At 36.6% G+C, this 26,023-nt stretch overlaps 1 protein-coding gene across 1 annotated transcript; it reads left to right on the top strand.

Annotated features, from left to right (window-relative positions):
- The first annotated feature begins 257 nt into the window (after positions 1-257).
- On the top strand, positions 258-24,678 carry tlcd2 (TLC domain containing 2). The gene is made up of 4 exons (XM_081371235.1): positions 258-835; positions 1,157-1,239; positions 2,488-2,570; positions 21,853-24,678. Exons 1-4 carry the CDS (start codon positions 657-659, stop codon positions 22,240-22,242), a joined length of 735 nt encoding a protein of 244 aa, XP_081227361.1. The 5' UTR covers positions 258-656; the 3' UTR covers positions 22,243-24,678.
- Positions 24,679-26,023: the final 1,345 nt, after the last annotated feature.

Below are 26,023 nucleotides of genomic sequence, written 5' to 3'. Positions count from 1 at the left end.
ATCAGATATGAGATAATGAATAGGCTGGAGAAGCTCAAAGATCAAATCTGAGCATCCGTCAGCAGAAAACTCCGACAGCTTTCTTTTCTACTTTCTTAAATTGCAAGTTACGAAATCGCCGCATATAGCCTACTACATTTCCCATAATTCCACACGAAGAGGCGGGACTATACGTAAGGGAAATCGCACGCCCGAGACGCTCATTTGTTCCCCAAACGCGCTTTACGATGATTGGGCGGGGATTTTCTTGTTTGGTTATTGTAAAAGCGAAAAAGTTACACAAGCGTGTAGCGTCAGGATTTTGTAACACATGCATTAGATACTATTTCATTGTTGCCAATCGTAATTGAGCAATCAGTGTCTTAGCTTGACATCGGACCGGACAAACTGAGCACTGAAACAAAAAGCTTTTTTATTATTTTTTATTAACAAAGATAGTGTCGATAAATTTGAATTATAGGCTACAAGGGCTCTGCCTACAGAGACGACACCGTCGCTTATGTTTGGACTACTGAAGGTGAAAATGAAATAGAGACAAACAATTCGGGATGTATATTTGACGAAATAACGTAAAAAAGCGGGTTTATCACCGAAAGGTCTATACGCGCGCGAGAATCTCGGTTAGTGACAAGAAAACAGAAGCGCGCGCTTAAAATATGGAGTTGAATTCTGTGATTTTGACTGCTGGATCCTCGGTTGGCTTTTTCAAATTGGTAAACTATGGAATCGGCAAACTTCCCATCCCCGAGACAGCTCAGAGGAACGCTTGGAAATGGAAAAACATCTCCACCTCTTTCTTGCATAGCCTCATAACTGGAGTGTGGTCTGTGCTATGGTGAGTGCCAGACTTCCCCCACATGTGCATGAGGAATACAATACACACCCATATACTCCCGTCTGTTTGATGCCTTTATCAGATGTTTGAGAATTTTATCCAAGAGTAACATCTTTTCGGCTGCCACCTACTTTGTTTGATAGCCTAGATGCAGTTAAACAGACACTTGGCCATTTGATAGGCTGCACATAGACGACACATGATGTGGTTAATGTCACTTGATAATATGAACGTTGTTCATTACTACCCAATATATTTCACAAATGTGATGCACTTTTATTTAAACGCAATGCACTGATCATAATTCGTCTGTCTTTGTAGTTTTTGCATGCACCCCCAGATGGCCGAGGATTTGATAGGAACGTACTCCGTTTTCTCTCACGCCCTAGTGTCTGTATCAATCGGTGAGTATAAAGAATTTTGTTTCCTAGTTAAAGAATTGGACATGAACGCCCTGTCAAGTCAAAATCTTTTTTTTTTGCTTTTTTTTTTTTTGCTTTGACAATTAATCACATCTCCCAAATTCTGATTACTCCTAAATAAATTAATTTTCTTTTCTTTTTTCAAATTCCCATTATTACCAATAGTGATTCTAATACAAATACAGTCATTTAATTATTATTCAAATCTGCATAAATTAAAGGTACAACAAATAATAACACGATTCACAAATACTTTATTATTTAAATCATATATAATTTCTTTGCATTACAGTGAAGACAGGTTTTTTTTTTTGCAATTGCATTGCATTTCATTGCAATAATGAGATTAATGTGACATGAAACTTTTTGGAAAACATCCAGCATCATTTTTTATTCCCTTTTGATTATTAGCTATAATTTGTGTAGTGTGTTATTTTGCACCGCTCTAAAACGTAGCACAGTTTACTGGAATGTTTATTTCAACCAATAAGTAGATAACTCCCATTTAAAATGCCAAATATCAGAAATATTTTGAATACTGTGAGGAATCCCACATACAGTTGGCAGAGATGTTAGCTTCAGCTACAGAATCAATGGCTGGCTTTATGATCCATCCTAGCAAGGCACCAGTGCTACCCCCATAGGTCACATGACTGTTTATGAATGGGCCTTTGCTTTTAAGTTTATTATATTCTCTCAATAAAAAAAAAAAAAAAAAAAAAATATATATATATATATATATATATATATATATATATATATATATATACAGAAGATGTATCCCAGTCCTGTTATCTCTGCATAGTATATACCCATAAAATGCTAATTGAGGCTATTCATGGTCTTGCTCAAAAGTCTGAGGAAAGCATGTTTCTAATATGCTTTATTATAGACAAAGACAATATCTATTCATCCTTTCACCTGAGATGGTAAGGCTTGTTTTCAGGAAATGAACTAGTGTAATGTGAACTAAAATGGAAACAGGAAACGGGCATGTATTTTGACAATGCTTATCAGTACATTTAGATTAATGAAGTCTCATATTTGGCTTCATTTGTTGTTGATCTGCTTTAAAATGCAGTCTCCATGGAGACCCTCTTATTGGGAGATGGATGGATATAAATAGCCCTCTGGAAATGACATCTTGTAACCAACACAATTGTTGTCATGGGATCTGTTGTTTGGAAAAACCTGAGAAATACAGTGTTAATATGCATTTATGTGTTTCAGGGTACTTCATATATGACTTCTTTGATATGGTTATTAATCAGAAGATCAGCCATTCATGGGAGCTACTTTTCCACCATGTAGTGGTGAGTAGACATAAAACACGGTTCAAAGAAATTATGTATTTTTGGAGAAAGCCAATTACTTAACTGCTAAATGGGTAAAGCCTATCTTTAAGACCATTAAGATTTCTCAGATTTTTTGTTTTGACAGTTAAACATATTTTCGTCCAAGTTGTCTTTTGTAGTGCTTCCAGATGTTTGTCGTCTTTATTATCATTTATATCAAAAGTGATTCTCATTACATTCTGATTATTTTATAACTTGATGCAGTATTTAATCATTTAAATCAAATAAAATTATTTTTTGAATTACAGCAAAGATAATTTGGATGGGAAATGTGCTCAATTTTCATGAATATAATGCTAAAAATAATAGAAAAAAATGAATGAGAATTAAAAGAAAACCACTGACTTGGTGTCAAGGAGATTTTGATGGTAAACCATAACATCATTCCAAAAGCAGTTTCTGTTAACAATAACATCATTCCAAAAGCAGTTTCTGTATTACTCCCTAATCTAATTAAAGCTACACTGACCTGATTTCATTGTATTCACTTAGTGCAACCTGTCTGACCACCTTTCTTTGCTTTGTGTCTTTGTGTGTGTTTAGACATACTGAGGTGAGAAGGTCAGCAGAGGTAACCGAGGGTAAACTGCTGAAATTGCTAAGATATGTAAAATAAACAAATCAATAGCGAGGCCGTTTGAACAAATCGGTTGCTTTAGCTCAGTACATATACAGATTATCAGAGCCAGTGTGTCCTGCTCTGTTGCAATGGGCAGAGGAAGGATGCTGTCCAAAAGTTTCCATTAAGTTCAGTGGGTTTTCTGAGCTTTGGTTTGATTGGGGTTCTATGGCGTCAACACTTGGTAAAGTAGCCAGCTTCATTCTGTTGTTGTTGTTGTTCCCTCTTTTCCTGGGATTTCATTCAGTGACTGGAGGGAACATGCTGCCAGATTCCTAATGGCAGTGTGAGAAACTATCAGACCCTCTCATCTGCACTCCGTCATGTTCTTCCCCACTGTTTACATCAGGAGCCAAACTGTAATAAGAGAAGCCTTGTTTTATATGTGCCTAGTTTGAATGGAATGAACTTGAATAAATGTATTCAAAACTTAAATGGTAGCGTGTACATAAGAATGAGCCTGATTTAAGGGTGAAGAGGAAGTGGAAACACTGATTGCTTAAGGAGTCATACATTTTCAGTGGAAAAGCACGGTTAGTGATAGTGTTGTCATATGCCAGTATAGTACATGGAAAAAAGAGAACTGTTACTTAAATTAAAAATCGTTTGCTTGGTTTGTGGGTATTACTGCTTGGCTGTCATTTTTTGCAAATGCTCAAGTTTCCAGAGGTTGTTCTGTGAAAAGCATCACGCTAACCCAATAACATTTTTGCCATTTGGATCACCACAAACCTCCTTTATATCAGTTTCTCAGAGATGGTGCTTTTTGGAGCAAATGTGTCTCATCCCCCATTCATTTAGCACAATTGAGTTTGCTAATTAAAGCCTGCAGGCCTCAGAGGAGGCTCAGATGATCAGTTTGTATTAGTGCTCATTCATACCATGCATGCAGAGGTAGAATCGGTGGAAAAATACAAAGCACCGTGGAGGGAGTGCGATTGTTCGGCAGAGTCAAGAATGATTGTTAGTTCACCTAAACACAGAAGCCTGAGGTGATTGTATTTGCTCTGTGACAGATTTTATTCAATAGCTAAAGTGATGCAGTCGAGTGGTGCCATGCCAGGAACCTCAACTACAGCCCTCTGCATTTTCTGTAGTACCCGATAATCCAGTTAAACCTGCAGCTTTCCCTGACTGGTTCAAGCTGCTGTACTCTGAATAAAGCTGTCAGTAGCATGCATGAGTGGTAAACAAGTCATCTGTAGTAAGAAAAAGGCCTGCACATTCCTGACATTACAATTGCATTGGTTTTTTACACTGAACATTTTGTTAATGGAACTGCATAGTTGGGATTGTTCAACCAACTAGTCGGTTTGGTAAAGTGTGCTAAAGTTATTTATGTCATTTCTTTTAGTTATTCTTATTATTTTTTCTCTCACCTTTACCTGGAAGTTGTTTTGCTCTCGGCTGTTACAGCAGTGTTGGCAGTAATACATTAGTTACGCAATCAGATTACTTTATTCAACTAACAAGTTTTTTTTCTTTCTTTTTTTTTTCTTTTAAATTTAAAATAAAATATCTGCGTTACTTTTTTAAACAAGTAATGCTACTATCTATCATATCTAAAATGTACATGAAAATAAAAATAAAAACACACACCACTCGTCCTGTGAAATCCATGCTTGCAAAGTCTGTGCTTGAAATCCGCACTGTATGATCCTTTAGTTTAACATTTTTAAAGGAGAACTCCGGTCAATTTTAACATTGAGCTAATTTTATTGTACATTTGGAGTGGTGTCAATACAGAGAACAACGACAAAAATCGGTGTTGCCTACACCGAGTTATTCTATTTTTAAAATTTGCACCCTGTTGACTTCAATGGGGCAAGTACTAAAACCTGCTTTTAGGCTCTTAACATCCTTGATGTGTCATTACAAGTGCACAGAAAATGTGAGTGATTCCTTCTGAGTGAACATGAGTGGATCTGACTGCAGTAGATGTGAAAGATATGTATAAAAATTATGTTATTTAAGCCAGCGCAAATACCTGTTTACATCCTGTTTTTCGGTTGAAGTCCAAAGTAGTCGATTTCCGAGTTCACGCGCGTGATAAACCTATGCCTACTGTATATGAAGCATGCAGGGTTTTTTCATATGGGCAATGATAATATTATTAATCTTCCTCCTTTCATAATTTATACATGTTTAGTAGACTAAACATTTTAAACTCAAACATTTGCGATTTGCATGTCGATTGCAATGCTCAAATCTGAACGAGAATGATAGCGATAGAATCCTAACCATGTTAGTGTTTACTACCAGATTTATAATTCGCTCATCTACTAGCTGATTCATGAAGATAAATGGAGGACCAGATAGTTTCCGTAGCCAGGCAGACAAGAGATTAGAAAACCTAAAGATAGTATGCAAGCAATTTACTTACTAGTTCAACAGCATGACGGCCAAATCAGCATCGGTCTGGTAAACACTCCTCCATAAGCTCACGCCAGCGAGCAAACGCTCGACCAATATTGATCCTCGTCCTGCCTTTCAGTTTATCACTCTCCTTTTTCCTCTTCCGACTCTACTCCGACAAAACCTTGGACTTCTTACGTTTCGCTGCTGCTTCAGCCATGACGAAAACAGACGCACGAAAACAAACGTGCTGGTTGGCCTGTCACGGCCGAATTTGAGGGCGAAGTGACGTATGCCGTAAAGCAGTCGAATTTGAGCGCTGGTTACTACCCGCACCCCGAAGTTACATAAAAGCGATACAGCCCCGTCAGGCTCTGGCAGACGTCTCATTCAACCTATTGTCGAAGTCGATGTACTATCACAAGGGTCTTGGAAATATATTATGAAGGTTGAAAAGCTACATGTTGTTACTTTAATATTTACACCTGAGCAGATGAAACTCACGGTTATGGTAAGGGGCGTGACATTTCTCAAACACGCGGAGCCAATCACAACACACTGGGTCAGCTAACCAATCACAGCACAGTTGGTATTTCGGAAGGAGGGGTTTCATCGAAACAGGAACTAAAGACTCGTTCGAGCCAGGGGGCCAATGTTTCAGAAAACACTGAAGCTTCCCCGGGCGCCGCCATTGATTAGCGGACCATCACCTGGTGTTAGCATTCCATTGACTCCCATTCATTTTGGCGTCACTTTGACAGCAAATAACTTTACATCTGAGGCGTTTAAAGACTCCGTTTGTCCATTATTTATTTCTAGAGAAACACGAAAATGTATAAAAGGCTCCATTACCTTGTATCTTAGGCCCCGTAGAAGCAGTTTTTGGAAAAATAGGCTAACGATTGCGTCAACCACGCAACTCTCTGTCGCACTGTAGAGAAATTACCATATGGACAGGAGGAGAAGCTCGCGGGCAATCGGGGGGACGTGGGGGCAAAGTGACAAAATAATTAATCAGAATACTTTGCAAAAGTTTCTCCTGCTCCTAGCTCATGGACACCTCCTACTCACACTCTCCGTCTCTGCAAGTTTCGGAAGGGAATGATTCAGATTTCTCTTGGCACAGCTACTAGAAGACAGACAGGTCTACGTCGTCAAGCTCAGTTTGAGTCTGCGCAGTACGCTCAGCCGTCAGGAAGTGAGAGCTTCTAATTGACTTTTCATTTTTCTCCTTTGAATCCAATGGGGTCACTATGTCCATTTCTTTTACTGTCCATGGTTCGAGTCAGATAGGGGAGAGAGGTGCTGTAATAATCTTTAAAAGTAAAACTTTAAAATCTGTAAAAGTGTTTTTTTTTTTTTTTTTTTTTACAATCAAGCATGAAAGCATATTCTAGAACACCCCAAAAACAAAATCAAGACTTCGTAAAAGGGCATAATAGAACCCCTTTAAACATCACATTTGTTTCTCTTTTTTTATTGCTGAAATAAGAGTGTTAAACTTTCTTCTCCTGCAACATTTCACTTTTGGTGTGAAAGAGTCTTGAGATTTGCCAAAAAAATAACTTTTTTTTTTTTTTTTAGTTGTTGTTAATTAAAAACAAACCACCAAGTCCAGCCCATGCGAGAAAAGGTAATGCAAAAGTAACATAATGCATTACTTTCTTTAAAAAGTAACTAAGTAGCACAATGAGTTACTTTTTTAGGGAGTAATGGAATATTTGAAATAATTTCTTTTAAAAGGAACTTTCCCCAACACTGTGAAAAAGGTGTGTTTGATTTGATATGATTCCTCTGTAAACTACAGTAATTATTATAAAAAATGTATTACCTAGTTACCCACTGACTATATCCGCTGCAGTTGTTCCTGCAAATGATAACAGAGAGTGTATACATTGAGTCAAAGGTTAACAGCAAGCTTTGTTCTGTTGGAAGGAAATGGAAAGAATAAGAGGCATCGGAGGAATGAGAAGGAAAGAATGTGTACGAGACGAGGGAACCACTTTTGCCTCCAGAGCGTAATGTATTTGAGGTTTGATCCCTCCTCCTTTTGTAGCATGCATTCAGCATTTTCCAGACAGAAGCAGAGACATCTGGGCCACATATGTTCATGCTCAGCACCCTAATAAAAGAGATACTCAATTTCCTTTAAAACCTGTAGATCTAGAAACCTCTCTTTCTCTGATATAGACCCTTCCCCATATCACGAGAGACTTCTGTTTGGACTTACTACAGCAAACCTTTTTTTTTTTTTTTTTTTTTTTTTTTGAATGGAACTTCCTTGTATGAAGTAGCTTCATCGATGTTTGTCTTTCCAATAGATTGAAGTCAGGCTGAAAATGTTAGTAAATTTTGGCACTGTGTGATGTGACGATCACAAAACACAGGAATGCTGCCAGCCGAGGAACAATTATTGGCGTGTCGGGTTCAGTGTGTACCGTACTGAGAATAAGTCCTCAAGACACATGGTCCTGTTTGATTCAGAGCGTTTCAATGCCTCGAGTCTGAGTACTTCTAAGTAGATCTGGAGCACCGCCATAGTACGTGTCTGGTTCCCACGGCAACTGTGTTGTGCATGTGTGAATGCATGATGCCATGCATGGTTCCCAAATTCTGAATGCTGATTTTGTTCATCAAATGGAGGGGTTGAAACGCTATTGTGCTTAAAAATAGCGTTGTATTATTTTGTGTGTTCAGTTTATCAGATTTTTTCATATCAGTACGGTACTTTAGTCGTATTCTGATGCCAAAAGATGATGTCTTTGTTCTTTGTTTTGTCTACTTTATTTTGGATTATATAAACATAGTATGTTCTGACAAGTATGAACAAATACATGCAATGCATTCTACTGTTTAGAAGTTTTTTTTAGCCAAGGATGCATTCAATTGGTCAAAAGTGACAGTAAAGACATTTATAATGTTAAAAAAATATTTCTTCTTTTAAACTTTATACTTTTTTTCAGGATAAAAAAAAAAAAAAATATATATATATATATATATATATATATATATATATATATATATATATATTAAATAAGCAGCACAACTGTTTTCAACATTGTTAATAATAATTTCTTGAGCAGCAAATCTGCATATTAGAATGATTTCTGAAGGATCATGTGACTGAAGACTGGTGCAATGATTCTGAAAATTTGGCTTCATGGGAATAAATTACATTTTAAAATATATTCAAAAAAGAAAAGTTATTTTATTTCACAATATTTCTAATTTTACTGTACTTTAATAAAATAAATGCAGACTTGGTGAGCATAAGAGAATATTTCCCCAAAATGTTATTAAAAATTTGTACCGACCTCAAACATTTGATTGCTAACGTGTCTATATAATTTTTGGGGGGGGTCCTGCCATTATTTGACCGGGGTTTTTACTAACCTAGCCTTGCTTTCCTCAGGGTCATGTTATGTTTACCCTGTCTCAGGGTGAAACCAATAGTTGGTTTATTCCACAGTGTGGACTTTGTCCTGACCGTGACTGGGTAAACATCTCAACGTCATTTACAAAGATAGAAGGGAAAAGTGTCAGCATCTACTACACTTTTTAGTGTTCATTTTCAGAAAGATATACTGTGGCTAGTGGTTTTCCAAAAGTTAGCCACTCAGTATTTTCACTGGCCACAATTTTGATGTCGATACCATGTCACTTTAAAACCTGACGCACGGATTCAGTATACTGTTACACATGCGTTTTCTTTCTCAACTGTTTACATTCACTTAAAACATAACTGACTGTTTATGTGAATACTTGCCAAGACCGGCATTTTGACATCATTTTGTGCTTTTTGAGTGTGAGCACAAAATCTGTAGGAATAAGTCAAATTATGCGCAATACACGCAATCCCACACTGAAATTCAAGCCCTGTAACACCAACAATATTCATCCAGAGCAAATGATACAAGTGAGTGAGGGGAGGTGGGTTTGTGTGTCAACTCACTGTTGGAGAGATGAGAGAGCGAGAAAGCTTAGCTAGTATCGTGTATTCTGCAGGAAATTAGTATTGGAAGCGTTTCAGATATTTCAGTATCGAAAAAACAAAACATTTTTTTTACATGACATTGCACTTAGTTTATTATTTATGCCTTTTTAAAAGACTACAATTGAAAAATGTAGCCTATAATTATATATAAAATGCAACCCACCAAAGTGGCCAGTAGGAGTGATTGCGTTAGGAGTGACACACACACACACACACACACACACACACACACACACACACACACACACACAGTGCTAGTCAGAATTATTTGCTCCCTTGGTAAATATGATCAAAGATGGCTGATTCCTTCAGATTGCCAGATCCATGTTGGCGCTGCTTCTCTTCAGTTCAGCTCACTCATTTTCTATGGGGTTCAGGTCAGGGACTGGGATGACCATTGCAGATGCTTGGTTTTGTGCTCAGTAACCAGAGGTGTAAAAAGTACTAAAAAATGTTACTCAAGTGAAAGTACAAGTACTGAGGGAAAATTTTACTCAATTAAAAGTAAAAGTATCTGGCCAGAATCGTACTCGAGTAAAAGTAAAAAAGTACCACATCAAAATTGTACTTGAGTATTAAAGAAGTAAAAGTAATAGCAAGACTGAAAACTACAGATTCTTGTTTAAGCTTTTAATCTCTAAAATCATGAAGTGAATGAACCACATACAAGGTTTTATCCTGCTTTAGAACTGTTTGTATTTAATTGTATTTATTTATCAAACTATAAGACTACTATCAAATGCCTATATGCAACATTCTTTAAACAATCAACTAATCATGCTTTTACCACTAAAAGAAAAGAATTCGCTAAGGTACAGCCACTGGTGCTCTTGATCCTGTGGCTGATTTTGGACCATAAACAATGGACAAATGGAGTCTTCAAACGCCTCAGATGTAAAGTTATTCGCTGTCAAAGTGATGCCAAAATGTAGGGGTGTAACGATAGACCATTTTTCCTGCCGACCAAAATTTCGTTATTTCAAATGTAGGCGTGTTGCTCGTGGCAAGCGCGCTCATAATGTAAGAGACGCTGGCACGACCACAACATTTCCAAACATCAAATGGCAAACGTACTGCAAGAGGAACGAAACTGCTCGTTATTATGTGGTTGAAGGGCCGTTTATCAGTTTGGACCAAAGCAGCGCGAGCCGATCTTGATCAAGCGACACTGTTACTACACAGCGCTAATAAGATATCCAGTAAAGAAAGCATTTGAATTCGCCACAGAAGTAATAACATCGCTGCGAGATCTAGTGAGAAACATTCACATTTCTCCGTTATTAACGGATCAAACCAGGAAGAAACATTGTGCCATGAATGAACTATAGTGTCCACAGATCAGCAACATTCACCCAGTGTTGGGGAAGCTACTCTGAAACTGTAGTTTGACAAGCTACAAGCTACTCGTAAGTTAAAGTAGTTAAACTACAGTCAAGCTACCCTTTTGGTAAAGTAGTTAGCTACACTACAAGTTACTATCAAAAAGTAGCTAGCTACATTGAAACTACTTTTGATTTTTTTGAACAACGTAGGCTATATTATAAATAACTGAATAAGTGTCTGAGGAATGTTTTAAGTAAAATATTTAGTGTTTAAAACAATGCAATACAATTATGATTTCAACGAGTATTGTTTTATTACACACAACACTCAAATATCTCAGACTGTTTGTCAAAAGTGCAAAATTGCAACAAATACAACATTTCAAGAACAAAATATACATCAGGGCTCCAGACTAACTTTTTTTATTAGGAGCGCTGTAGCCCCTGACTTAAAATTTTAGGAGCGCAAGCAGAAAATTTAGGGGCACACCTTAAATCACCTTGCAATGCAATTATTCACATTTTCCCCCAAAATAACTGTATTACTGACAAATGCTTTGATAATAAATAGCCTTAACGTACAGAAATTACAATGTGCAGTTTTATTTTAAGTTCACAGGGCTCCAGACTAACATTTGAGGGCAGCGACACTAAGTTCTACAGAAAGTATTTGGTAGCACTGTGGGATGACAAAGCACTGAGCTTAATTTGAGGTGTATAGATAAAGTTAACTTTAATTATTATCATTCATAATGTCTTAATATTAATTCAAAAGCAAAATGAGTGACAAAATAGATATTAGGGAGTGAAAATAGCCAGTAAGCGTCCTCTGCAGTTATGTTTACAATAGTAATTTAATCTTTATCTTTTTTTTTTAAATAAGTGTGAGTTTTCCTACTTCTTGAAACTTTTAGTTTTATAAATAGGTACAATCTTTACAGGATGAACAAAAAATGTTTTGGTCAACACATTAAAAATAACATTTAAATATGATAATATAGTTTTGAAGTGCTGGAAAAATATGTGTAGGCTACTGTTATAACCACAGTATACCATAGTTACAGTTAGTGTTACTACAGTAAATCCAAGGTGAATGTTGCTGATCTGTGGACCTAAAGCCTTCTATAACTTGTTCGCTCATTGCACATGTTTCTCCTGGTTTCCACGTCAGCGCTGTTTGATCTGATATGGTTTATAACAGATAATTCTGCGTCAAATCTGAATGTTTCTCACTGGATCTCGCAGCAATGTTATTAATTCTGTCGCGAACTCAATGGATTTCTTCACTGGATCTCCACTATGTAGCCTAACTGTTTCGCGTGATCGCGATCGGCCCGCGACTGGCGAGAGGAGCTCTGCGCTGTCTATTATTGGTTCGAACTATTAAACAGTCTGTGAAGCAGAATGAGTACTGAGTAGCGCAGTTTTTTTCCACTTTCATTTTGTTTTTATTTATTAACATGTCACGGCACACTCTATGCTTGAGGCTGAGATTGAGTGTTTAAACTGCGAAGTGCCTGCACTGTCTGCAAACTTCGTTTTCCCCGCAGTTCTGGGGTAGCGACTGCCACATTCGCAGCTCATGGAGTTCATCTCCTTACAGTACCTCAACCAGCTGAATTCTCGTAGCCAGTCTTCCCGAAAATAGTGGGTTCAGGCCTTTATCACCTTACAAACCTCTGACTCTGAATCATCATCATCCGACTGTGTCTGTCCGTGACATTGATATTTGTCTCCGTCTCCTTCCCACGGACGTTTACGCGCGCTCGATTATCTCTAGGACCCTCCCCCTCCACACATTAGCCAGTTACAGTGGCCATTCCCTATTCTTCTCACACTCATTGGCCTGCCACACATTCCAGATTCATTGACGCGCCCCTTCCACGTTTAACGTGAAAAGAAAAAAAAAAAAATTACTGGTCGCACATGTGCGACTGGGTGTAAAATTCAGTCGCACACTCTCAAATTTTGGTCGCAGTCTGGAGCCCTGTACATCCAACGTAAATTGCATGTATCAATAATACCGATTGTGAGATGGTTGCATTTTGGCAAGAAAATACATTGAACAACCGCTCACATGTGGCACTGGCAGGGAAAGAACTATCTGGTCTCCAAGTCTGCCGCCACATCTTGCTCCATCATGGATAATATGGGTGTGTCAACCATAGACTGTAAAAAAATAGGTGTCAACCCACTTCTGTACGCCAGTGAACCGTTAGCCGCAAGATGCGTGATTAAACAACAGGTGGCGGTAATGGCAAAAAATTAGTTCGTAATCTAACAAGAAGAAGAATATCCTTGCATTGCGCTGATTCGCGTAGGCTTGACAAAACGCAATGTAGCTTTTGCTCGCGCTACACCGCTACTTGCTGCAAAAAGTAGTTAGCTACTGGAAAAGCTACACTGTTTAAAAAGCAACTGAGCTACTGCCAAGCTACTGGAAAATGTAGTTAAGTTAGTAGCTTCGCTACTTGTAGTTAACTACTCCCCAACACTGCATTCACCATGGATTTACTGTAGTAACACTAACTGCAACCATGGAAGTTTGGCAGGAATAGTAGGCTACAATGCCTTCAATGCCATTGAATGCCAATCAATGCCATTACATCGGTTTTATTTTGACATTATGAATACAATTTCTGCCCTCAAATGTTAATCTGAACTAAAATAAACCTTTGTTTATAACTACTACAATATTAAATTTCATTTTTTCCAAGGAGCTGTTTTGTTTTATATGCTCCTAAGAAGAGTCAATTATAGCTCCAGAATTGCTCAAAGTAAAAAAAAAAATCATACTTTATGATGTTAGTTTTAATAAAAAAAAAAAAAAAATGTAATCAAGGAAATTTCTCTGGCATTTCTTTCTTTTTGCTGTATTGAACCGTACCGAACCGAACCGTGACACAAGTGTATCGTATCGAACCGAACCGTGAATTTTGTGAACCGTTACACTCCTACCAAAATGAACGGAAGTCAATGTAATGCTAACAGCAGGTGATGGCTTGTTAGCCAATGGTGGCCCCGGGGGTGGTACGCTCTTCGGCTGCTGGATTGTCCCCCTGAGAATGACTGTTATAATTTCTCTAATTTCTAGGTCAAGGTGCTGTGCATTGTGGTAATAGATGCGACATGACGTCACTTCCAAAGGACCAATGAACATGTCTGAACAATTTGGTGAAATGTGAAAACAAATCTCATTAAATTAGACTAGACACTAAACTTAATTAAACTAGGCATCTGCGCAATTCAATTGGTTTGGTAATAGCAAGGAAAAATAGAATGAAGTGATCTCCAAAAAAGAAGTACTTTTTGACTGTAAATAAAATTGTAAGGAGTAAAAAGTACTTATTTTTCTTAAAAATGTAATTAAGTAAAAGTACTGATTTTTAATTGTACTCAAGTAAAGTAAAAATCCCCCAAAATAATACTTAAGTACAGTAATCAAGTAAAATTACTCAAGTATTTTACACCTCTGTCAGTAACCCATTTTTGTGTTGATTTTGATGTTTGTTTTTGGATCACTGTCCTGTTGGAAGACCCAAACATGGCCCGTTATAAGATTTCTAGCAGAGGTTGTCAGGTTTTGATTATTATTATTTTTTATCTGTTGGTATTTGATCGAGTCCATGATGCCTATATGACATATGAACATAAAGCACAATTGTGAAACTAGACGAATGACGACTTTTTTTTTAGGAAACTTAATGGGCAAATAAAAAGTACAGTAAAACCATTGCAATGTTCATGGTTTTGCTTAATCACTGGCAAATTCATTGCAAAAATACTGTGAACATTCAAGATATCACCAAACCCTGCTAGGAAGTTTGTCTCCACTAGAAACTGTTTGGCTTAGTATAGAATTCATGTGTCTCCATCACTCACTGCTATACATATCTTGGAATTTTTCAGAAACCTTCTCTTCTCCCCGGCCGCTTCAAACTCTCATGTTTCCCAACTTAAACATCATCAATGATTCACTGGATTGTTGGACTCATAAACACAAACTGGCATGTTCATACATGTTGTATAAAAAATTTTTCCCCTCACTAACGCTTTACCACACCCTTTGAGTTCAGCTTTCTCAATACCTTCATTTCATAATGTTGTATTTTCACACACACACCTTCAGCTTTATCTCCCAGCCCAGTTTCACATTCTCACATCATCAACCCCTCCTCGCTCTTGAACTGGGAGGACTTGCTTATTAAACATAAATATATATATATATATATATATATATATATATATATATATATATATATATATATATATATATATATATAATATTATTAAACGGTGGTTTACTGAACAAATTGTGTCTCTGTCTTTTAAATGATTTCACTTATAATTAAAAGTTTCTTAAGGATAAAAAATTATCTCTGCTAATGCTGGAAACTATAGGGCTGGAAACAATGTTATGCTGACAAAAAGTTATGGAATTGAAGTTAATTCGTCAAACTGTTCTCGAATAATGTGCAAACGAATTCGACGAAGTGCATGCCAAAATGGATGTAAGGCTATATCTCTGCAATGCTTTAGCATATTCTGACCAAACTTGTGCTGCATCTCATTTCTGAAAGGTTTGGCCCTGATAATTGCTAAATTTTAAAATATAATTTATTTCTGTGATAGCAAAGCTGATTTTTTTTTTTTTAGCAGTCATTCAGTGTCACATGAACCTTCAGAAATCATTCTGATATGCTGATTTGGTACTCTAGAAACATTTCTTATAAATGTTGAAATGGTTGTATTTTTGAGGGAACCATTATACATTTATTTTAAAAATGCTTGGATAAATAAGAAGTTCAAAAGAACAGCATATTTGAAATGTCTTTTCTTTTCTTTTTTTTAAAATTGTACTGACCCCAAACTTTTGAATATTGCACAGTTTATATGGGCCACTTTTAAAGCAGCACTAGGTAACTTTTCAACCTTTATAATATATTTCCAAGACTCTTGTGATGGTACATCGACTTACAAAAGGTTGAATGACATGTCTGCCATACCCTGACGGGGTCTGTATCGTTTTTAATCGTACTTTTAAACTTCGGGTTTCGGGTAGTAACCCAAGAATAAAAAGAACTACAAAATTCGACGGCTTTACGGCATAGGCTACCTCACTTCCCTCAACACGTCCTCACATGCTGTTGGACTTGTAAGTAACGTTATATTGCTTATATTGTATATCACTCGGACAAGCTTTCACTCGTTAGTGTGAGCTAAAAGGCACATGGCGTTCTTGTTGATGGATTAGTAGACATCTTCGGAGGCTAGCTGTGCTTGTTCGATGTCCGGCGATTTGCAACGCGTTGTGTTTATTCCCCAATCCAATGAGCATCAAACAGAAACAACCCGCTTACGGGGTGTTCGAGGTGCACATACAATACAGACTGCGACAGTTAAACAGGACGCGTGCAGCTCTTAAAGGGGCCACACCTTATTTCCACTCGTTACAGCTTCCATCTGACTGAACAGGGACCGGTATACAGGGGGGAGGGGATCAGGCCGTGAGTGAAGAGACTGCTCTGCGTGAGTGGTATTTACGACAGTAACGTTAAATACAAGTAGTCCACAGCGACTCTAGGGGTCGTTGTTTGACCAAAATGGAATTCTTACCTAGTGCTGCTTTAAAGTGTTTTCCTTCTTTAATCATTGTAAAAGTGACCATACCTACTATCCCTCAAATGCTTTAATTTGTGTGCGTTCTTGTTTATCTTCATCGAAGCATGTCCTCACTGTTAGTCCACCTGTCCACTCTTTTCTCATCACCTCATGTGGTCCTTAAGCCATTTGCATCTGTGCTCTATTTCTCACTGAGCTTCAGTATTCCTCACATGCTGCTCAAGTGGGCCTGTTTCACCTGTAACCAGGTTAACTGGCTTCAGTGCTACTACCCCCCATCGAGTTACCCAGGAGGTGTTTGTGTCTGCCATGTTTTTTTTGTGTAATGGAGAAATTAGAGACGTAGTAGTGATAATTGACCCCGCAGGGAGATGTTAATGAAACCAAACACACATTCACAGACCTGTAGGTTTACAACAGGGGAAACAACATGGGAGCATTCTAACAGGCATGTGCTGATCTGATGTTATTATTGCATCAGCATTACTACTTTTTATGCATAATTGTCTTGAAAATAGGGGCATTGTGTTTGTTGTAAACAACAAAAATATTCAGATGTGATCAGCATATGCTTTTTTATCGCTCCTATGCTATGACTTATCTACTTTAGGTGTGTGTGTGTGAATAAGATTATTTCAGCAATCGGATTATGGGAATAATCTTGGAAATGCAATTCACTCTGATTGTCTGTTGATGTCTATAGCAGTATGTTGGAGTAGATTGTTTTTTTTTTCATATTTATTTGACTAGCACTTTTCACAGTGCACAAGTTTTATTGTAAAAGAAATGTATACTTTAGTGTCCTTAAAGTCCATAAGTTTCTTCAAAAACTTGATTGAAATTAGCCACTTTGTTCTAGTGAGAGAGGTCTCAGCCTCCCAGGTATTCACCTTGTCGTTTAACACTGTGATCTCAACTTGTTTTAAACACTATACTGGGTCTGATTTTAGAATTTTTCAATTTGCCTCCCTAAATTAGTTTTATATATATATGTATATAATTTTTTTTTTTTTTTCTTATTTTAGTTGGTTATTTTTCTCAGCACAACATTTTGTGCAAGCGGCTTGCAAAGTTTTGAAATCTTATATACTAGGCTAGTGTTCGAAAATGTATAATATATATATATATATATATATATATATATATATATTAGGGCTGTCAGAATTAACGCGTTAACGCATGTGATTAATTTCTAAAAAAAAATTAACGCAATTAATGGAGCATCTGTTTTTTCCATTATAATTTGGCTAGTGTTACATTATTTGTTTACGCTCTTATTCATGCAAACGATTTTAAACCATTCAAGTGCCACAAGACAAACGAGAACCCGCTGTCTGTGAATGACGTGTCTATGTGACAAACACGCACGACTTGTGTGCACAGTGAGACGCACGCCAGTATTGAGTGCTTTAGCGCTTAAACAAACAATAACACACAAGATTATGCCAAAATGCCTATTTTGTCGAGCATCCTCAAAAGAGTAGTTTTAAATGAACTAAAAGAGTTGTGAGAAAATGAAATGTGCAGCAGTGGCAGATCTTAAAGTAACAGCAGCCTAATAAACCAGTTGCTGTGATGTCTGTCATTAAAGTTAATCAAAGAAGGTAACAGAACATTTTAGCTTTAATAAGGATTAATCTGTATTTAATTTATAGTTTATTCAGTGAAGACTGTAAAGTGTTTGATGACCTTATTCCATTTCTGTATATTTCCTACCTCTTAGGCGGGTAGGAAGGCCACAGGGAAATATGACATTTATTATAATGGAGTTATGTGAAGATTGTTTTAAGTTTACTTAAATTAAAAGTTATATATTTTTTAAAGCATAATAAATGTTGAAATTGATAGCTTTCAGTTACACGGTAATGTTGAATGTTTAAAACTAATGTTTAAAAAAACATTAGTAGAGACATCAGTACCAGTATTAATATTAGTGATACTGGCCTTCATTCATAAAAAGATGCCATTAAATAAATATTTAAAAAGGACTGTCTTAAGGTTCTTTCTGCATTCATAGTTACTCACCACATGAAATTATTACAATATAAAAATATTAAAAACTCCAATGTTTTATTAACCTCGCTATTAATTACAGAAAAAATGATTGACAGGACGTGTGTGTGTGTGTGTGTGTGTGTGTGTGTGTGTGTGAATGTATGTGTCTGCATGTCATGTGTGGGACATGTGTAATTATTCTCACCGAGGATGCATTTATTTTAATGATAAATTTAGTAAATCTGTAATATTGTAAAATATTATTACAATTGAAAAGAACTGATTTTCTTTGAATATATTTTTAAAATATACTGTATATTCCTGTGATGCAAAGCTGAATTTTCAACATCATTACTCCAGTCTCCAGTGTCACATGATCCTTCAGAATTCATTTTAATAAACATTTTATTATTATTATCAATTTTAAAACGGTAGTGTCGCTTAATATTTGTGTGAACAATACACACATTTCTTTTTTTCTTTTTTTCAACTAATGAATAGAAAGTTCAAAAGAACAACAACAAAAAAAACTTGGTAACATTAAATGTTTTTATACTGTCATTTCTTATTAATTCAATGCATCTTTGGTGAATAAAAGTATAAAAGTATGCTATACATTTACAGTAAAACTATACATTAAATCAGTATATGTGTGTTCCCTGAGAATCAACCCCATGACCTTGCTGTTGCGATGTTCTAGCAGGAGCTGAATATACACAGCTATTAACATAAAGCAACATGTTATGTGATGTATATGACATGAAGACTTTGCTCTTTTCCTGTCAATGATTATGTTCCTTTCAAGGCTGAGAAGGATGTTATAGCGTTTTATCTCTCTATTATGGTCGCCGTTCAAATATTATAAATTGTATAATAGTGAGTGTTTTTGATGTCTTTGACTGGCGACACACCTAATTTTGTGTTTAAGGTCACAACATAGTATTTTACTACATATAGTGGACTGATGTTCTCCTGTTTGTTTGTGATGTTCAGAGTTATCCAACTCAAGCGTTGTGTAAGAAGACAAGTTAACCTCACCAAGAGAAAGACAAAGTGTTAACCTAAGGTCAACATCCTCTCAGTCATAAGACTGAGGTCACACAAATCTTATTTAGTAATCATCCGTCTTTGTAAAACAGGCCCTTCACTGCAGTCAGAGAAGCATTTACAGATAGAAATCATGTTTACAGAGCTAGCGGTCTTGCTAAACCAGCAAATTGCTAATCTTTTTGGATGTTTAATTGCTTTAAATAGTCAAACACATTTTTCAACCATCACTGTTTACTGTAACCTGTGGTCTAACTGTAGACCTATTTTGTTAGACACTGTAATACATACTCAGAAGTGTTTACAGTCCACATAGCTAGAATAGTCAGCGTTTGTCATGTTTAGCCTTATGAATACAGCAGGCGTGACACACTATTGCTATAAAGAGGTGTATGTTTGGCTTCAAGCTATTAAAAGCCGTTATACATTGCTTGCCTGCTTCAAACCCACACCATGGGCTTTGAGAGAGAGCATGTGTTAAAGCAGCAGTGTTAATGTGAATAGCATTACTAGCCTTACTGCTGTGACATTCTTGACCACAAGAACCAGGCGGGTGTCATGTGAATGGTTGCATTACAGACTCATCCTGAGGAATTTATGTTCTGTTACAAAAGGAGTTGCGTCACGGGAACACCACCCAGTCATGTAACTCAGTATTGGACGTCATGTTAACCACACCTTGGTGCTCTGTGGAAAACTCATCATACCGGTTTTGATAACAGACTTGTACATGTTTTTTTAAACATCAGTAAAATGTACATATATTACAGAAGTTCAGAATTATAATACGTCATGGATCTAAATGCTCAATATGTGTTGTGCATTAATAAGTGTTATGTAGGAGCTTTTGATGACATGCTAGTTCAGATTAATCCATGCACTTTACAATGTTTTGTAATGATAGGTATAGACTGCCATCTAGTGGAAGATAACTTTTCTTTTCAATCCTCTTTCATCCAAAAGGAAAAAAAAAAAAAAAATGTAAAACTCAATTTAACAACAAACAAATCACTGTCATGTATATTTTTATAAAAACAATATTTTTTCAATGAGTATAAGTTAATAGTTTTATGTTGTACCATAGTAGTTTTATCATTCACATTATTTCATTAAATTAAAACCAATGTCACATACACAGTCAGTCAGAAATTTCACCTTTGGTTTTTTGCTCGGATTATTCTTAAACTGGTTGGTTCGGTTCAAGACTTGGTATACTTTATTTAAAGGGATAGTTCACCCAAAAATGAAAATTTTGACATTTACTCACCCTCAAGTTGTTCCAAACCTGTATGAATTTATTTCTTCTGTTGAACACAAAAGAAGATATTTTGAAGAATGTCGGTAACCAAACAGTTGTGGGGCACCATTGACTTCCATAGTAGGGAAAAAAAAATACAATGGAAGTCAATGGGGACCAGAAAATGTTTACTTACCCATTTTCTTCAAAATATCATATTTTGTGTTCAACAGAAGAAAGAAATTGAGGGTGAGTAAATGATGACAAAATTTTCATTTTTGGGTGAACCAATGCTATTTGTAGTAATATTGGCAAAAGTCATCACTAGGATTTGTTTAAACTGTAGAACTCCAGCTGGATTAGTGTCACTCATTGTGATTGAACGCTTTGGCTGCTGTCATGTCGGGTTTAGGACTGATCAACAGAGCCATTGTGCTCCTGTCCTCAGCTCAGCCTCTCCCTGCTGTTATCAGATGATTCTGAACACACGTTCATTTGTTTCTCGTCTCCTCGCAGCAGATTAGTGTTGAGAAGACGAAAGACCTGCTTCTGAAATTAAGCACATTAGTCTGTGTGTAACTTAACTGGCCTATTTAAACTTTCTGTAGATGAATGAATGGGTCAAACACAACCTTAAAATGATATTATGATCAAAGATTGTTTCTGATGGTAATAAGTAAGATGCATATTGATTTTGCACTAAATGCGCTGACCTTGAAATTCCCAAATATTTTTAGGCACAGTGGGCAATATGATTGTGTTTTTAGTTACTTAATTTTATTATATTGCTTTTTTTTTTCTTCCTTTAATGTTCTTGATAATTGTTATGAAAAAGGGGGGAAGGTATTGTTACTCTTAGTGCATTTCAAATTTTCACATTTGTGTGTATATTTCCAGTTAATACATCTTTACAAAAAATCATTTATTATTAATACTGTAATATTCCATAAAAAATACGAATTTTGATTTTATGGTGACTTTAAAGTTTTCCTTGGCCTAAATTTGAGTGCATTCCTAATAACAAAAATCTCAATGTCTCTTGTTTGCAGGTGATCACCTGTTTCGGGATCTCGGTGCTGACCTGTCGGTATGTGGGTTTTGCAGTGGTGGCGCTGTTGGTTGAGATCAATTCGATCTTTCTGCACCTGAGGCAAGTGCTCCGTATGGCCAGCCTAGCCAAAAGTACTTTTTACCGTGTCAACAGCATGATAAACCTGGGCACCTACGTGGTGTTTCGCATCAACACCCTGGCCTGGATGACCCGCTGGCTGGTGCTGAACCGTGACCTCATCCCCCTGGCCAGCTACACCATTGGCAGCGTGGGTCTGGCCATCATGACCGCCATGAACATTGTGCTGTTTTACCGCCTGATGAGAAGTGACTTCATGAAGTCCAGCCGTGAGAAAGAGGTGAGGAGTGAGAAGGAGAAAGAAATGTAGGAAGATGACGCCTTCTGCTCTCCCACTACAGCTCCAACCAAATCCACTCTCATCGCCACCGTTTCCAGACTTTTGGGGAAAAACTTTCAACCTGCTGACTTCATTCCCTCAACGCCCGCTTGTCGACTAGAACAAATTTCTAGTCATTTTGACTCCATCTCATGAAGACCTCAACTCAAGCTGTGCTTAGATATTTCTATGACGGCTGTTGTCAGGTTTACAGATGTCTGAAACAGATGACATATTTACACATGCAAGCTTATGCTCAAATACTCCTGCATGGTTTTTAGACAATGACTTGAGCGTATGAAACACATAATTACGTTTAAGTTAAAAGGTACTGGATCTGCTTCCCTTTATCTAATCGTATGCTAATGAACGACCGCACTTAATGTATACATTACCTATTAAATATTAGCAAATATTCTGCTCAATTATGAACTACTCAAGTAAGGCTAAAAATATGAAAAAAGACCATAAAAGTTTGGTTTATTTATTTTAACTAGCATTAAGCTAGTCTTATTAATGCCTACAGCTGCTACCTCATTAGCTTGTAGCAGTATCATCCTAATTCTGTACACAGGGACAATTCATCCAAAAATTAATATTCTCTTCTGTGGAACACAAATGAAGACGTTTAGTAGAATGTTCACGCTGCTCTTTTCCTTTAAATGAAAGTGAATGGTGACCAGTGGCTGTCAAGTTCCAAAATCACAAATAAAATCATCAAAGTACTGTAACAGTAGCCAATTTGAGGACAGATATTTAATTTTTGGGTGAACTGTCCCTTTAATTTTTTTTTTTTTTTATGCATTTCATAGAGCTGAATTTTAATTAAAACTATCTGTACTGACTAGAAACAGTAAATGAGGTGACCATGGACAGGAAGTGCTCAGTGATCAGTACTGTATTTCACAAAAATGGGGTATGATTGATTTGGTCATCATGACCGCAGTCTTACCCTGAGGATAAAGATCACTGTTCACTGTTAATAATTGACCCTGTAAGTGGAGGATCTAAATCTCCATGCTGGAGTCTTTACAACCGTTATCAGAATTAAAAACACTCCTACTCATTATTATAGAGCAATATGTGTGAGGTTTGAGATCTGACAGGACTGTCATTGCACAAATCATGCCTGTAGGTGGCACTACACACACACACACACACACACACACACACACACACACACACAACCGAGACCTCATGTTAGCTTATGCTAATGCTTAGACTATAGAGGCATGGTTAAAGCAGCACCTATCAGGCTTAAAATGTGCTGAATTTTTTTTAAATACAGCTTTGTAATTTGTTTCTTTTTGTTGTGTTTTGTATAATTGTAATTTATTTGTTCTTAATATCATTGATTGTTGTGGTTGGATGCGAACTGCAAAAAAAAAAACTTTTTTAACAACACATTGAATGGTGGAACACTGTCTTGTGCAAAACGATGTTGTGATTTTGCTGATGGTGAACAAAGAACGGTCCTGGTCAGATGTACTAAAGTAAAGGCATTTATTTGTTTAGCCTTGTTTCATATACTGAGTGCCATTGAGATTGTAGACTGAAGTCTGATTATAATTTGATTGGGCAAGAGTGGCCTGTTTATCCGGTGGGAATGTTGACGCACTATAACTACATGTAGCATCACCGACTTGTGCCACAAAACTATTCTTTTCAAAGCACCAAAGTTTATTCATAACAATGTTTCTTTCAGATACTCCTGCCTTATTTTACTGATTGAAGGACAGATTTATAATTAAGGAACTATAAAGCTGCTCACGTCAAAACTATTGCAGGAACTTGAAAGCACGTGGAAAATAGAAAATGTAAAGGTTTGCATTGAAGTAGTAAAACTGAGTTTTTTTTAACTATTGGCAGCTTCACATTGAGACTGTGTACTTGTATATGTGCTCCCTTAGTGAGGTAATTGGTATTTCAATGTATTTGAGAAGGAAAAAATAAAAAATTCAGTTGTTGAGAGAAAACCTGATGTGACTTACTTTTTAAAATATAATTTCAACAGTGTGGTTGTCATTCACTTGAGAGTGCAGTTCTGAGTTTGGTGGAAGATAAGCTACTGTTTTATTGTGGATCATCTGATTTTTGACCATAGTATTGCAGTGTTATCCAAAGCCAGAATTTATCGTTTTTTTCTTTTTTTTTTTTTTTTTTTTAAAGAAATCCCAGCTGAAAAAAGAGAACCATGCCTATACCCTAGGAGAGCAGAACAAAATGTTTTTTTTTTTGTTTTTTTTTTTACCCTTGCTGTATGAGTTACCGGTATCCGAATTAATTGAATTTTAAACAATTGTGTCTACAATGTATATATAGCTTAATAATTTTATTTTTATTTGGGTGAATTTTGTAATTAATATAAAATTATTTGTATGACCTTTTTGTTGTCAATTGTTAAATAAAACATGTTATTAACACTTTATTTGAAGTTTTTGTTTTATGGGAAAGATAAGATTGATTTTGAGGTTCAAAATTAAGGTTGATTATGTTTTCAATTTTTTAACTTTAGTTAGTGTGTAATGTCGCTGTTTGACCATAAACATCATCTGAAAAGTTACAACGCAGTCAAAGCAAAGGGAGATATTTGCTTAGAAATAGTTTTTTAAGGACTACAACAAACGGCTGGAAGGGACTACACAAGCTTCCTCCCGGGTTAGTGACATCACCCGAAAATGTACATAAACCCCGCCCCCGGGAACGTGATTTATAGATTATCAAGACAAAATATGCTAATTAATAACCAGAAGATAACTATAAGCTACATAAATTCCCCAACTAACCGTTAAGAAATGTCTACATGTTGTCACTTCTGGCGTATCTACATATTTCTCACTCGGTTTGAACATAAAAGGCTAAATGTTTTTGAAATTTTCATGTGCCGGGAGCAGCAGCTCATTTGCATTTAAAGGGTAGACACAAAAACGGTGCGTGGTGGAATATAAGACATCCACTGTAGGGAATAATAAATAATACATTCTAGAGTGGAGCGAGAGAAACCACCAAACGCTTCTTGCACCATACAAAATAACTCCACTCCGCTTTCACAACACAAATACAGTAAAATCTCTGCGTGACAGCCACAAATACTCAATAACAATAAACAATACAAATAATAAAATAACAATAAACAATGCAAATAATAAAATATGAATAAACAAAAATAAAATGGCAATAGCCAAATAATATGTCTCTGGTCTCGAGTGATTCAAACTGCGAAACTACCATTTGCTATGCTAATTAGTGCTCTTGAAACGCCGCTCGGCCAATCAAATTCGAGGACTGAAACTAACTGTTGTATAATTCAGCTGTGCTAAATTAAATATTAGTTTAGATATTTTCAATACGCCTTATAATGTATAGTTAGTAGATGCGAGCGTGAGATGATCGGATCTGCAGTGGAGTTTCTTCAGAGCATCGTTATGTTTCCTTCATCAGTTGCATCATTGCCCTGGTACTGACGGAGCCTCTTCTTCCTGCTGTCTGTCATCGCTATGATGATGATGATGATGCTGTTCAGTAGATGCAGGACAGACGAACACGCTTGTGCCAGCTAAACGCCGGTATCACTTTAAATGATCGTGACATTGTCGGATAACGCAATTGTACTTTCGCCAAGATTGTGAAGGATTGAAATTTCGTCGTTCTCGCGAAACCTCTGCCGTTACTCCGTGGCAGATCCGTGTTTTATTCTCCCATTGAGATGTGTATTGATCTTCTTTAAAGATGTCGTCATCCTGTGTGTTCATGGGTCGGTTCGTTGAAGGGC

The sequence above is a fragment of the Scardinius erythrophthalmus genome, assembly GCF_964197995.2.
Source record: "Scardinius erythrophthalmus genome assembly, chromosome: 7".
Classification (NCBI taxonomy): Eukaryota; Metazoa; Chordata; class Actinopteri; order Cypriniformes; family Leuciscidae; genus Scardinius; species Scardinius erythrophthalmus.
The sequence above is the reverse complement of the archived record's forward strand: the minus strand, read 5'-3'. Positions and strand labels throughout refer to the sequence as shown.